Below are 15,802 nucleotides of genomic sequence, written 5' to 3'. Positions count from 1 at the left end.
TATTTGCACTTGCAGCTCACCAACCTTGTTTACCACACTTCGTGCGTTTACACACTAGCACTGTAAACCTATCTTAGACTTGTACTCTCTCTTAGTCTGATCCCACCTAATACTGTACTATTTCTTCGAGTGCTATCTTTCTCTCCCAATCCTTTGTGCCCCTTGTTTCTCCTTTCCAATGCTACATCCTGGTGCCCATCCCCCTGCCAAATTAGTTTAAACCCCCCCACCCAGCACTTCCTTCTCCAGTCGCACCAGAATCGACAGAACAAGTCCCGGAACCGCATGTCCCCCAGCAGCAGGCTGTTAAAGAGCCAGTACGCAGACCCCGCCCGAGCGTGGAGTAGTGTAAGTCTCATCCCCACCTGCCGTTGAATTGGCTGGAGTTAGGATGGAGATTTTGCCAGATGTCCACCAAGTCCAAGGACCCAACCATGTCCCTCAACAACACCATCGCCAACGGGCACCCCGGGAGACCCGAGTGGTCCCTCGCCTTGGGAGGTGCAGTTAAAATCCCCCCCGAGGACAATGCACTCACCAGCGATGATGGAGTCGAGGTAAGTGGACACTTTGTCAAAGAAGCTCATTTGCTGAGCACCAACCTGAAAGACAAACGTGTTCACCAGGTGAAACAACTTGTCCCCGAGGCGAATGGTGAGATGAAGCAAGCAGCCTGGCATCGGCTCCTTGACCCCCAAGATAGAGTCATAGAGTTATACAGCACGGATAGAGGCCCTTCGGCCCATCGTGTCCGCGCCGGCCATCAGCCCTGTCTACTCTAATCCCATATTCCAGCATTTGGTCCGTAGCCTTGTATGCTATGGCATTTCAAGTGCTCATCCAAATGCTTCTTGAATGTTGTGAGGGTTCCTGCCTCCACAACCCTTTCAGACAGTGAGTTCCAGACTCCAACCACCCTCTGGGTGAAAAAGTTCTTTCTCAAATCCCCTCTAAACCTCCCGCCTTTTACCTTGAACCTATGTCCCCTTGTTATAGAACCCTCAACGAAGGGAAAAAGCTCCTTAGTATCCATCCTATCTGTGCCCCTCATAATTTTGTACACCTCAATCATGTCCCCCCTCAGCCTCCTCTGCTCCAAGGAAAACAAACCCAATCTTCCCAGTCTCTCTTCATAGCTGAAGCGCTCCAGCCCTGGTAACATCCTGGTGAATCTCCTCTGCACCCTCTCCAAAGCGATCACATCCTTCCTGTAGTGTGGCGACCAGAACTGCACACAGTACTCCAGCTGTGGCCTAACCAGTGTTTTATACAGCTCCATCATAACCTCCTTGCTCTTATATTCTATGCCTCGGCTAATAAAGGCAAGTATCCCATATGCCTTCTTTACCACCTTATCTACCTGTTCCGCCGCCTTCAGGGATCTGTGAACTTGCACACCAAGATCCCTCTGACCCTCTGTCTTGCCTAGGGTCCTCCCATTCATTGTGTATTCCCTTGCCTTGTTAGTCCCTCCAAAGTGCATCACCTCGCACTTTTCCGGGTTAAATTCCATTTGCCACTGTTCCGCCCATCTGACCAACCCATCTATATCGTCCTGCAGACTGAGGCTATCCTCCTCGCTATTTACCACCCTACCAATTTTTGTATCATCAGCGAACTTACTGATCATACCATTTACATTCATATCCAAGTCATTAATGTAGACCACAAACAGCAAGGGACCCAGCACCGATCCCTGTGGTACCCCACTGGCCACAGGCTTCCAGTCACAAAAACAACCTTCGACCATCACCCTCTGCCTTCTGCCACTAAGCCAGTTTTGTATCCAAAGTGCCAAGGCACCCTGGATTCCATGGGCTCGTACCTTCTTGACCAGTCTCCTGTGGGGGACTTTATCGAAGGCCTTACTGAAATCCATGTATACCACATCCACTGCGTTACCCTCATCCACACGCCTAGTCACCCCCTCAAAAAATTCAATCAAATTAGTCAGACATGATCTTCCCTTGACAAAGCCATGTTGACTATCCCTGATTAATCCTTGCTTCTCCAAGTGGAGACTAATTTTGTCCTTCAGAATTTTTTCCAATAATTTTCCTACCACTGATGTTAGGCTCACTGGCCTGTAGTTCCCCGGTTTTTCCCTACTCCCCTTCTTGAATAATGGTATTACATTAGCGGTTCTCCAGTCCTCTGGCACATCCCCTGTGGCCAGAGAGGTTCTGAATATATGTGTCAGAGCCCCCGCAATCTACTCCTTTGCCTCACACAGTAGCCTGGGATACATTTCGTCCGGGCCTGGGGATTTATCCATTTTTAGGCCTGCTAAAACCGCCAATACCTCCTCCCGCTCGATGTTAATATGTTCGAGTATATCACAGTCCCCCTGCCGTATTTCTATGTCTACATCGTCCTTCTCCATAGTGAAAACAGATGCAAAAAATTCATTTAGAACCCCTCCTACATCTTCCGGCTCCACACACAGATTGCCATTTTTGTCCCTTATGGGCCCTATTTTTTCCCTAGTCATCCTCTTACCCTTAATATACTTATAAAACATCTTAGGATTTTCCTTTATTTTGCTCGCCAGTGTTTTTTCATGGCCCCTCCTTGATCTCCTAATTTCCTTTTTAAGTATCCCCCTGCACTTTTTGTACTCCTCTAGGGCTTCCTCCGTCCTTAGCCTTTTGTATCTGCCAAAAGCCCTCCTTTTTTTCCTAATCCATTCTCGTATATCCCCTGACATCCAAGGTTCCCTGGAGTTCTTGGAACCACCCTTGACCTTTACGGGAACATGTTGCCATTGTATGGTCTCAATCTCCCTTCTGAAAGACTCCCATTGCTCCGATGCGGATTTTCCTACAAGCAGCTGATCCCAGTCCATTTTGGCCAGATCCTGCCTTATCCTATTAAAATCGGCCTTCCCCCAATTTAGAACCTTTATTTAGATCTGCTGAAAAGTCGGGGCGAACCAGATAAGGAGGCTGCAGGGGCGGGTTACTACAGAAGTGTGGTAAGATGTTTGCTGGTGGTCGTCTTGTTGGGGAATGGAGATGTCTTCACCCAGACAGCTGAAACTGCCTCGGTTCAGTCCTCCACAGAATGTCGTTGCAGGGAAAAAGAAACTTCACCCAGGCAGCTCCAGCTGTCCTGGGCCAGGCAATGAGGGTGTTTCTACAGTGCAACAGTGCACCCCCTAGTTCTGGCCTTGGTCTTCTTTCCTCCCCCCACCCCCCCCACTCCACCAAACCCCCTTTCTTCAACCTCTTTGTTGGTCTTTTTAAAGGCTGACACAATTGATAGTCCCCAAAAGAAAAACAGTGCAGCAACAACCTCCTCTTCCTCTGAACCACACCGCTGAAAACAACGTTATCCTCCTTTGTTCTCTTTCCTTTCCAGGTCCAGTTAGTAATAGCAGCAGGACACCAACACCAGACAGCTGAGGCTATAGATTCTTACAGCTCTCAACAAGCTGTGTTAATGCATTTTCTATTTGTTTTGGCGTTTCCTCATTGGTTTTGTTAGTGTAGTGCTTTGTATTATTGAGTTGTCTGTGCGCTTCAAAGAGGTACTGCCACCTGTCCATGGTCACTGCACTGCTGCCTGCCCTTAACCTGCTGGTTTTATGATGTCTGGGTGGATTGTTTTAATTCTATCAGGGCCCCTCTTCCTTTTCGGGTGAGGTTTTGTTTCTCTTCAGGTATAGGAATTTTTCTATTTTTGCCTGATTTTCTTTGATAAGATTTCAGGGTCCACCTGGTTATTCTGTGGAGTCCGTCCTGACAGGTTGGGCAGGGGTTAAAACCGTTGAACATTGTGATTTTAAAATCTGCTGGATTTTAATGCTACACAGGTAAAGGTTAACTGTGCCCCTTTTGGACATTTGAAAGAAAGGGTTAACTCGGCCCTCGACATTACATTTGGACAGTATAAATTCAAGACAGCAAGTCAATTTAAAACTGGACATTCGGACATCAGTTTAAAACTGCAAAAGCAGCAATACACAAAAATTCAAGCTTCGCTTTTCAGTAACAACTGATAAGAACAAAAGACAGAAGCCTTAAAGAAACTTCTGGAAGGTTTGAACAATTCAGTTCTTACAACATTGAAAACAACTGAACTGGAAAAGCATTTGGGAGAAATACTCCTGGATTGACACAGCTAAGAAGATACTGCACGTTCCCCTCCAAGTCACACACCATCCCGACTTGGAAATATATTGCCGTTCCTTCATCGTCGCTGGGTCAAAATCCTGGAACTCCCTTCCTAACAGCACTGTGGGAGAACCTTCACCACACGGACTGCAGCGGTTCAAGAAGGCGGCTCACCACCACCTTCTCAAGGGCAATTAGGGATGGGCAATAAATGCTGGCCTTGCCAGCGATGCCCACATCCCATGAACGAATAAATAAATACAGTGGGTTCACAAGATTGTTAAGTGCTCCAACCTTCCATCATTAATGCAACGATGGGTGAGTGGCCAAAATGGGACTTCTCTTATCTGTGTTCACACCCTAACTGCCAAAAATAATATAAAGATAGGACATCGTAGCAGCTTCAACAGACAACAGTTGGAGGAGCTGCAGACAGAGAAGCTTGATGAAGCAACTTCAACAGGAAGACAAAGAACCTCAAGAAGCTGATCACTTCTGAACTGCCTTGATGATACAACCTTTTATAAACCAAGGGTTTATGTATTGCTTGCTTGCTTTGTGCATGTTTAATCATTAATTACATTGCAAACCACCAAGTCTATAATCGATAGAGTAAGAGCACATGTATTGATTGATTTGTGCTTCATGTTTGTGTGTACTTTTTAACGTTTAAATAATCACTTTTGATTAACAAAACTACCGTGTAAGGGTGACTTTCTTTGAGTGAACTATTGTCCAGGTTCACGAAACACTGGGAAAGCAGGTATTGTATTTCCCCACAGACGGTACGAGGGGTTGTTTTTCCAAGTGTGGAACGAAAGTAATCTCTCTTTTCATTTCCTGTAAAAGCCGGTTGTATTCCTGAATTTGCCCTTTACACTCTTGGCAGGTGCAAATGAGGCCTTTGCTTAAAATACTTTCCTGTGATTCTGTGGGGGTGGTGAGCTGGGAAATATTGATGGTTTTTGCTAGGTTTAGGTCCTGCTGTTGGGTTGATGTCTTGAGTTTAAAAATGTCCTCCTGTGATTTATTATGTGCTGTGTTTTCTGCCCATTGTATTGGGGGTAATGTATTAGCATAGCTCAAGGATTGGTTAACGGCTAGAAAAGAGAGTAGGCATAAACTGGTCGTTTTCAGGTTGGCAGTGGGGTGCCGTAAGGATCGGTATTGGGCCTCAGCTATTTACAATCTATATTAATGACTTAGATTAAGGGACTGAGTGTAACGTATCCAAGTTTGCTACCGATACAAAGTGGGAAAGTAAGCTGTGAGGAGGACGCAAAGGGATTATAGACAGGTTAAATGAGGGGAAATGTGCAATTATCCATTTTGGTAGGAAAAATAGCAGAAAATTTCTTAAGAGGTGAGAGACTAAGAAATGGCAGGAAAGTGAGTTGAAGTAGAAGATCAGCCATGATCTTATTGAATGGCAGAGCAGGCTTGAGAGACTGAGAGACCTCCTCCTGCTCCTATTTCTTATGTTAGGGCCCCACTCAGAAGGATGTGGCAGTTATATAGGTCTGGGTTTTTATGTACTGCTTTAACTCCTGGTTTGTGCCTGTGATTGGGGGAGCTCTGCCTGCCTCAACTCCAGGGTCACATACCCCCAACAGGTTCTTTCATCAGGCTCTGAGGGTCAAACAAGGTTTGATAGCGGCTCAGAGAGGATTTGTTACTATACTTTCTTCCCAGTAGTATAGCCATAGATCTCACTGATCTGGGAGGTTGGTGAATGGGCTGGTAATTCTGGCTCAGCTAGACTAACCACATAGGAAGTGTTGGAGCTGCAGATTTGGCTGAGGTGGATTTGCGCTCAAAACCAACAAAGGTTTAATGTCGCCATTCTAATTTATGCATCTTAAGAATCAGGAGTCGGCCATTCAGCTCCTTGAGCCTGTTCCGCCATTCAGTTAGATCATGGCTTTACCCGCTTTTCCTCCATATCCCGATACTCTTATCTGTCTCGGAGATTATCCCTTATTCTAGATTCCTCCACCATCTACTGCATCATTTTAAGGCCCTTGATTAGATCACCACTAAACCTTCTATACTCAAGGGGATACAAACTAAGTTTATAAAACCTGTCCTCATGTTTCAGCCTTTTAAGCCAAATCTGTACCTTACACCTTCCACTAACTGCCTCACTTTTGAATTCCAACCCTTTTGAGATACAGGCCATTAGCCTTTTTGATTACTGTTTGTACCTGTGCACTAGGGGTAATGCAATTGGTGTCCATGTACATAAATCTCTCAAAGCTAGTTTCTCAGTTGGTTGGGGAAAAACTGAGGTAGATCGGGTTCAGTCTTCTGATATATCTGCCTCTGTTCCTTTACAACTTCCTACTCCTATCTGTACAAGCAGGCCCCAGTACAGAGCCTGAGGGAACACCACTTATCACATTCCAGCAATCAGCATGTATCATTTATCCCTACTCTGTCTCCTACCTCCCAACCAATTACCGACCCAGGTCACAAGGTTTCCAATTCCGTGCACTCGTGCGACAATCCCATGGCTCGTGACCTACCCTTCAGTCAAACTCTATAAAGCTTTTAATTTTTTTTCTTTTTAAAATATTATCTGCTTCCTTTTGAAAAGGGTATTGGGAAAGGGCCAACAGCTTATCCAGATGCATCTTTGGAGGAGGTTTTTAAAAGGAAAGGGTGGAGAGATTTAGGGAAAGAATTCCAGAAAGTTGTGCCCAGACACCTGAAGATGCTAACAGAAGGAGGGAGGGGGGGGGAGCAAATATACAAGTGGGACTTGTCCCACTCCAGACTGTCCTGTTTGTGGCGGAGGTTGAAGACTTTCCCTATATTCAGACTAGCAGTCTGAACGCACAAAGCCAGCGGAGTCGAGCACAGGAGGGAATGGAGGTGGCGATCTGTCCTCGAGCCAGAGCAGGTATAATGGGCAAGACTCCCCAATTTTTTTTGTGGAGGGGGAAAGAAAACAGAAGAAAGAACAGTAAAGAGGGCCAGGGGTTGGTTCTGGCAAATGTTAACTTGCCTTGTCTGTCTTTTGCTGAACCAGCTGTTTATTTCTTGCATTTTCTCAATTTCTGTTTTGCAATCAGTCAATTGCCAAATTTCCCAATGGTTGTGAAGCTATTGTTGGGTCCATTAACCTGTTGTACAAACAATCACACATCGATGACCGAGCACACTATGTACCTTTGCTCCACACCTTTACATTTTTCCTCTTGCAGCAAATACTGAAGTCATTCTGTCTCGCCTGTCCCACAAGCCACTTGTATGCTGGTTTGAGTTCTATTAAATCACTGAAGAAACTTAGTTCTGTGAGACCTTGGATTATTTCGCCTTGAAGGGATAAGATGGTGAATGCGTGGACATCGGAACTGATCAGTCTGCGACATCACTGTCTCATCTCGTAATAGCAGTCCCAAACCCCCATACAGAGTTACTGACCCTGCGATTCAAGAAAAGAGGGAGAGAAAACAGGGAACTACAGGCCAGTTAGGCTGACAGTAGTAGGGAAAATACTAGAATCTATTATTAAGGAAGTGGTAACAGGGCACTTCGAACATCCTAATATGATTGATTAGGCAGAGTCAGCATGGTTTATGAAAGGGAAATAGTGTTTGACAAATCCATTAGAGTTTTTTGAGGGTGTAACTAGCAGGGTAGATAAAGGGGAACCAGTGGATGTTGTATATTTGGTTTTAAAAAGGCATTCAATAAGATGCCACACAAGAGGTTGTTACACAAGATTAGGGCTCATGGGATTGGTTAACGGACAGAAAACAGAGTGTAGGATTAAACGGGTCATTTGCGGGTTGGCAGGTTGTAACTCGTGGGGTACCGCAAGGATCAGTGCTTGGGCCTTAGCTATTTACAATCTATGTTAACGACTTAGCTGAAGGGACTGAGTGTAATGTATCCAAGTTTGCTGATAATACAAAGCTAAGTGGGAAAGTAAGCTGCGAGAAGGACGCAAAGGGATATAGACAGGTTAAGGTGGCAGATGGAGTATAATGTGGGGCAATGTGAGGTTATTCACTTTGGAAAGAAAAACAGAATATTTTTAAATGGTGAGAAACTATTAAATGTTGATGTTCAGAGGGAATTGGGTGTCCTAGTACAAGAAACACAAAGTTAACATGCAGGTATAGCAAGCAATTAGGAAGGCAAATGATATGTTGTACTCCAACCCCCTTGCAATAAGGCCAAGAGTAAGGAAGTCTTGCTGCAATTGTACAGGGCTTTGGTGAGACCACATCTGGAGTACTGTGTACAGTTTTGGTCTCCTTACCTAAGGAAGGATATACTTGCCTTAGAGACGGTGCAACAAAGGTTCACTAGATTGATTCCTGGGATGAAGGGGTTGCCCTATAAGGATAGGTTGAGTAAAATGGGCTTATACACTCTGGAGTTTAGAAGAATGAGAGGTGATCTCATTGAAACATATAAGATTCTTAGAGGGCTTGACAGGGTAGATGCTGAGAGGATATTTCCCCTGGCTGGAGAGTCTAGAACTAGGGGACAGTCTCAGGATAAGGGGTTGGACATTTAGGACTGAGATGAGGAGGGATTTCTTCACTGAGGATCATGAATATTTGGAATTCTCTACCCCAGAGGGCTGAGGATGCTCAGTCGTTGAATATATTGAAGACTGAGAGCAACAGATTTTTGGGCTCAGAGGGAATCACAGGATATGGGGATCGGGCGGGAAAGGGGAGTTGAGGTCGAAGTCCAGCCATGATCTTACTGAATGGCAGCGCAGGCATGAGGGGCCTTTTGGCCTACTCCTGCTCCTATTTCTTATGTTCTGATATATCCGATACATCAAACAGCTCAATGCTTCCGTACAAGCTCCCAGATAGAGCAATGATCTGTTAATCTGTTTGTGTGGTTGGTTGAATCATACAGCACAGAAGGCAGCCATTCAGCCCATCATGCTTGTGCTAGCTCTTTGGTCTCTCTCCCCTTTCCTCATGGCTATTCCCCTGCTCTTTAGCCAAGTATAATGCACTTCCACGCATTTATTCCAGTGATGTACCACTACAGCAAGGTATACAGGAACTAAATGGAATAATAGTGCATTCATTTTAAAAGAAAAAAATAGTTGAATTTTAATATATACATCTCTAAAGAAGTACAATGATGGTGAGTTAAGTAAGAACACTTAGGGCATTGGGCTCAATTCTAACCCACATTTCTATAGAGCAGTTACTCTTCCTCTTATATGCACTTTATACAAAGACAGTAGTAAATCAAATGGGGCTGGGCTGCCCCACGAACTTCAATAATGTAATTCAAGATGGCAGTGCGCACCACTGGAGGTTTTATTCTGCAGTTTGGTGTCCTAATTTTCAGAACTCCAATGAGACAAGCTGGAGAAAAAGTTACTATGACGTCACCCCCGTTGCCAATTATACTCATGAGACAGGTGGTCAAGTACATCCCATTGGTGCTAGCGACATCTAATGGCACTGCACCTGACTTTCTTTTTAATGCACAGGCTGTCTGATTTGGGCTGTCTGGTTGCTTTCTATGGTGTATTCTTTTCTGGGAGGAGTGTAATATTGCACATAAGCTGTTCTTGTTAGTGGACAGAAGGATAAATAAATGCTAGCTAATCGGCTTTTTAAAACAAAATGATCCTGGTTACAGGCTCATTTATGAAGTCTGCATTCAACCATTTCAGAGCAGCAGCAGTGTGGAGCAAAGCAAAGGGAGAGCAGTCTCTAGCACTAGGTTGTAGTCGGGGCCCCCTGGTGCTCTGCAATTCCATGACCAGGCACGGCACTGCATAATTTCTCCTACGTGCTGCTGTTCTCCTTCGCAAATTGTGATTGTATTAAATACCCGGGCCCAGAACTTCTGGCAGAGCAGCAGCATCTCCGGGGAAACTCTGGGCCAGGCCTGGTGTCCTCAATCTGCTGGGTCAGCTAACACTGATCATCTAATCTCCATACTTCACCTGTGAGGTAGGACACTCAATAACCTCACTGCTTTCAGCTCCTCCACCAGCTCGCTCAGTTCTGAGTCCAGCCTCTGATGCTCTACTCAGCCCCTATGTTCTAAATGTGCCAGGATTTACAAGTTACACATTCCACAATGGTGGATACAGCCTCAGCATTAAGTTTCTCCCCCGCCCCTTCGCTCTGTTTTCAATTATAACACTGTACCTCCTGGTTTGTTTAATGTGACAATGAGCTGAACACAAGTTGTCGGTAACACCAGCTGGTTATTGCATCCATCTGTCCACAAGGGCTGACACTCACCAGTACTTCAAACACACTATAAGCCATAAGATGTTTCACTGTAACCTCTAATTTGACACAAACACTCAATTTAACAATTCTGTTGATTCCCGGGCTCTGCTCACTATTCTACACTTGAAAACACAAATGCCTAAAAGAATAAAGGCACCAATTTGGCGAGCTGCCACTTAACTCACCTGGCTAGGTGAAAAGCAGTGTACAGCTAGCAGTTCGATGGCTGCTGTTACTATAAACAGCTGATCAGCACCTGGGTGAACGGAGTCAGAGCACAGTAACTATTTTTAAAGCATTATATACATTAGCATGGGATAGACTTCTCTCGGTAATTACAATCTCGCGATCCACAAGTTGGTCAGGCTTGCTGCAAATCTTGGCCTGGAGGTGCAGCAGAATTCTCCAGTCCCTGACTACAGTTTCTTCTTTATCACTTCAGTATCCACTCAAAGCTGAACAGACTACAGGAAACCAGCGGGACTCTGACTCTATCAAAATGCACCGTTGCTCACTCAGCCCTTCGATGTTCGAGGGGTATTTGGTCAATTCATTTCACAGAAAGAAAACTGTAAAATGCATCCTACCCCTTCCCCAATCTGCAAACCACCATCTCAAGGTTCCTTTTCAGGCTACAATACATCCAATTCCTCCTGCAACAAACACCTTTCATTTCAAACTGAACCATTGGCTAATGGACTGATTGCAGTGGTGGAGGGGGTGGGAAAGAAAGGGAAAAGGGAGAGAGTATCGATTCTACTTTTCCATAGGCTTTGTGCATCCTATATATGAGCAGGAGAAGACATTGAATAAAATGGTTTATCTTATTGCTTCCTTGAAAAGATAACAGTAAAATTTATTACAACTGCACCAATGTTTTTAAACTATATAAAAGAGATATATATATCTATCTATCTATCTAACCAGGCAAAATTGAACATATAAAAACAATTCATATAAATTGCATCTGTGTCTCAAACGCATTTAATACAAGCTGTTCCTGTTGTTAAAAAAAAAACGAAGGGTTTTGCTTCAGTACAACTGCAACATATCAAGCGAGAAATCACTGTATAGCTCAACTGTTGTAACAATATCTGTTCTCACTGCCTTTAACCGGATCTCGTTCAGTTCTGCATCAACCCTACTGAGCTTTTCTTGGTTGATACTGTAGTCAATAAGGTCATATGTCGATGGGGGCCAGGGAAGTCCTTCTTCGTAGCAGTCAACCGGGATAGGGTGCACAACGATTTTAAGGGCCGCCAGCTGCACTGCGGTGTGAAGCAAGGCCTTGAGGCCCTGGCTGGAGATAGGGTTACAGAAACAGCTGAAGTACTGGAGCTGAGAGCAGTGCCTGAGGGCGGGCAGGAAGGAGGTGAGTTGTCTGTCCATCACCCTGCACTCCATGATGTCCAGGTAGACCAGCGAGTTGGAGGCCTGCTGCAGGATCTGGCAGAAGGGGCCAAGGAGGACATCGGACAAGTTGTTGCCGCTCAAATCCAGCTTCCTCAGGAAAGGGGCATGATGGCTGTTGGCCAGGTAGGTAGCATCAGTTGGTAGAAGGTAGCAGTAGGCGAGCTCCAAACTTTCCAAGGGCTTCTGCAAGACACTGTTTGAAACAAATCTGTTACACTCCACACAAGCACTGCCACAGGGCTAATCTGCAACACAGCCAGAGAATCAAATCGTTTACTGGAGTTTGTGGGCTGAGCTGGTCAGAGGCAGCATGGAAGCAGATGTTTTTTTGTAAGGAACGGACTCTCGGTGAGACAAAGACAGACGAGAACTTGCGTTCGTATGGCGTCTCTCAGAACATCCCATAGCACTTCATAGAATCATACAGCAGAGGACGTCATTCGGCCCATCGTGCCTCTACCGGCTCTTTGAAAGAACTATCCAATTAGTTCCACTCCCCTGCTCTTTCCCCATAGCCCTGCAAATGTTTTCCCTTTCAAGTATTTATCCAATTCCCTTTTGAAAGTTACTACTAAATCTGCTTCCACCGCCCTTTCAGGCAGTGCATTCCAGATCATAACTCGCTGCATAAAAAAAATTCTCCTCATCTCGCCTCTGGTTCTTTTGCCAATTACCTTCACAAAGAATGAATTTCCTTTTTGAAGTGCAGTCCCTTCTGTGGGTAAACCAATTGTGACCAATTTATGCACAGCAGGTCAATCTGTTATTTGGTGATGTTGGCTGAAGGAGGAATGTTGAGTAGAACACTGGGAGGACTTCTTGCTTTTTTTAGGGGATCTTTTATCTCTAGTTGAACCATCAAGCTCTGGAATTCCCTCCCTAAACCTCTTCACCTCTCTCCCCCTATAAAATGCTCCTTAAAACCTACCTCTTTGATCAAGCTTTTGGTCCCTGTCCTAATTTCTCATGTGGTTTGGCGTCAAATTTTATTTGATAATCTCTCCTGTGAAGTGCCTTGGAACGTTTTACTACGTTAAAGGCGCTATAGCAATGCGAATTGTTGATGTTGTTGTTCATCATTTGCCAGTACTTTGGGAGAGGAAAGCAGATCCTACTTGATTCCTGCAGAATCCATTAACCCTACATTTCATGGATACAATCAATGGTGGAAATTTTCCAAATTCAGACCCAACTCAATCTTTTGTGAACAGTTGACCTCCAAATAGACAGTAAAATACAGAAACAAGGAACACAAACCCTAGTGGCTGTACACAGCTTTCCCCTCCCAATGCCATCTCCTCATATGAAAGAACAAACTTGCATTTATATTGTGCCTTTCATATCCTCAGGACGTCCCGAAGTGTAGTCACTGATGTAATGTAGGGAAACGCAGCAGGCAATTTACACATAGCAAGGACCCACAAACAGCAATGAGATATATGACCAGTTAATCTGTTTTTCGTGATGTTGGTTGAAGGATAAATGTTGGCCGAAGGATAAATGTTGGCCAGGAGACCAGAACTATCCACCCTGAACAGGCAAACTGGGCCTCATCCAAAAGATGGCACCTCCAACAGTGCAGCACTCCCTCAGTACTGCACTGGAATGTCAGCCTAGGTTATGTGTTCAAATCTCTGTAGTGATACTTGATCCCACAACCTTTGGACTCGAGGCGAAAGTGCTACTACTGAACCACTGCTGATACAGGACCCCACAATGAAAGCACCGGTTTCTTACTAAGGTACAGTTCCATGAGTCCTCCAGTATCGCACCCATGTGGGCATTATTCAGGTGCACATTTAGACAGTTATTCAACTGGAAGGCATCACAACCCAGCCTGATCCCCATCCTTAGCTATAAGCACCACTGGAATGACTAATCACTGATGGAGACTGCAGGGCAGTGAGAACATAGCTGATGAATCACACAGCAAACAATTGTCTGCTAGAAACTGGGCAATAATCTGGTCATTGTTCACTGGGATTAAACCAGTTGTTCGACTACCAACAACTTGCATTTATATAGCGCCTTTAACATAGTAAAACGCCCCAAGATGCTTCACAGCAGCGATTATCAAACAAAATTTGACACTAAAAGCTTGGTCAAAGAGTTAGGTTTTAAGGAGCGTTTTAAAGGAGAGAGAGGTAGAGAGGCGAAGAGGTTTAGCGGGAAATTCCAGACTTAGGGCCTCAACAACTGAAGGCACAGCTGCCAATGGCGGAGCAATTAAACTCAGGGGTGCACAAATTGGAGGAGTGCGGAGATCTCAGAGGGTTGTAGGGCTGGAGGAGGTTACAGAGATAGGGAGGGGCAAGGCCACGGAGGGATTTGAAAACAAGGATGAGAATTTTAAAATCGAGGCAGCAGTTAAGCACAGAGGGCCAGACACTACATTACACACCATTTAAGAGGAGTTAACTAGATCACGAGCCTTTCGATGAACAAGTTAATTGGAATATTTTAAATAAAACAAAGACAGGCTGCTTCACCATGGCTGATTGGGTAAATGCACCATATGGCACGAAGGAAGGTCCCGCGGTCGATCCCCTGTCTCTACCCAATGTTCTCCACTGCAATGATTCTGGGGGGAGTACAGTTGGTCTAAGTGGGCTAACGGGGATCCTATAAAAGTTGAGGCAGTTTTTACAAAGGAGATCAAGGGGTGATTTGATAAAGGTGTTTAAAATGAAGGAGGATGGAGGGCATATAGAATCATAGAAAAGTTACAGCACGGAAGGAGGCCATTCTGCCCATCGAGTCCGCACCGAAACAAACTGTTTCCAGTGATTGAGATAGAACAATGTTCAAAAGGTACAAGATTAACTGTAGGCGATGTACTAAAACAACTTGCATTTATATAGCACTTAGCGCTTCACAGGAGCTTAATCAGACAAAAACTGACACTGAGCCAAAGGAGGAGATATAAGGACAGATGATTAAAAGTTTGGTCAAAGAAGTAGGTCTTAAGGAGCATATTCGAGGAGAGAGGGGCGGAGAGGTTTAGGGTGGGAATTCCAGAGCAGAGGGCCTAGACAGCTGAAGGCACATAAGAACATAAGAAACAGGAATGGGGGTAGGCCATATGGCCCCTCGAGCCTGCTCCGCCATTCAATAAGATCATGGCTGATCTTCAACCTCAATTCCACTTTTGCACCCTATCCCCATATCCCTTGATTCGCTTAGTGTCCAAAAATCTATCAATTTCAGTCTTGAATAAAATCAATGACTGGACATCCACTGCCCTCTGGGGTAGAGGATTCCAAAGATTCACAATCCTCTGAGTGAAGACATTTCTCATCTCTGTCCCAAGGTGAGTTGAGATGGAGGTTGAAATCACCGAGGATGAGAAGTCACTAGGTGCAGAGGTTGAGGGAGGAACGCAGTGAGGATATCTTGGTGAGAAACTTGGGGTGGGGCTTGGGTGGGTGGCGTGGACTCGATGAACCGAATGGCCTCCTTCCGTGCTGTAACCTTTCTATGATTCCAGAGAACGAGGATTTTAAGGGAGAGATGAGAGGGGTGGAACAAGGTGAGATGCTCAAAGGAGGAGTGAGGGAACAGAGCAAGGTGAGATTTGGTGATAAGGGCCACAGCACCACCATGAGGGTTTGGGCAGGGCAGGTGGTGGTGGAAGGTATAACCAGGCAGGGAATAAGGGGCAAGGTATCATCACCCATGAGCCAAGTTTCCCTCTATCCTAAATGGACGACCCCTAGTTCTAGACTCTCCAACCAGGGGAAACAGCCTCTCAGCATCTACCCTGTCAAGCCCTCTAGAAGAATGAGAAGTGATCTCATCGAAAAATTCTTAAACTCCAGAGAATATAGGCCCATTCTACACAATCTCTCCTCACTGATTCCTGGAATGAGAGGATTGTCCAATCTAGTGAGCCTTCATTGCACCCCCTCTAAGGCAAGTATATCCTTCCTTAGGTAAGTACTCCAGTCACCAGTGGTGGAACGAATGAAATTGGGGACGCACAAGTGGTTAGAGATGGAAGAATGTAGAGTTCTTGGATGGTTGTCGGGCTGGAGGAGG

General features: G+C 45.1%; 1 protein-coding gene across 4 annotated transcripts in view; it reads right to left on the bottom strand.

The window, feature by feature from the left end:
• Positions 1-9,179: 9,179 nt before the first annotated feature.
• LOC137299672 (leucine-rich repeat-containing protein 14-like) overlaps positions 9,180-15,802 on the bottom strand; it is a 31,846-nt gene continuing 25,223 nt past the window's right edge. For all 4 annotated transcript variants that reach the window (XM_067968611.1, XM_067968633.1, XM_067968619.1 and 1 more), the window contains one exon: positions 9,180-11,957. In XM_067968611.1, the coding sequence (XP_067824712.1) occupies positions 11,384-11,957 (574 nt within the window). In that variant the 3' untranslated portion in view covers positions 9,180-11,383. The remainder of the gene's footprint in view (positions 11,958-15,802) is intronic.

The sequence above is a fragment of the Heptranchias perlo genome, chromosome 2 (genome assembly GCF_035084215.1).
Source record: "Heptranchias perlo isolate sHepPer1 chromosome 2, sHepPer1.hap1, whole genome shotgun sequence".
Lineage (NCBI taxonomy): Eukaryota > Metazoa > Chordata > Chondrichthyes > Hexanchiformes > Hexanchidae > Heptranchias > Heptranchias perlo.
This window is presented reverse-complemented; position numbering and strand designations above follow the sequence as displayed.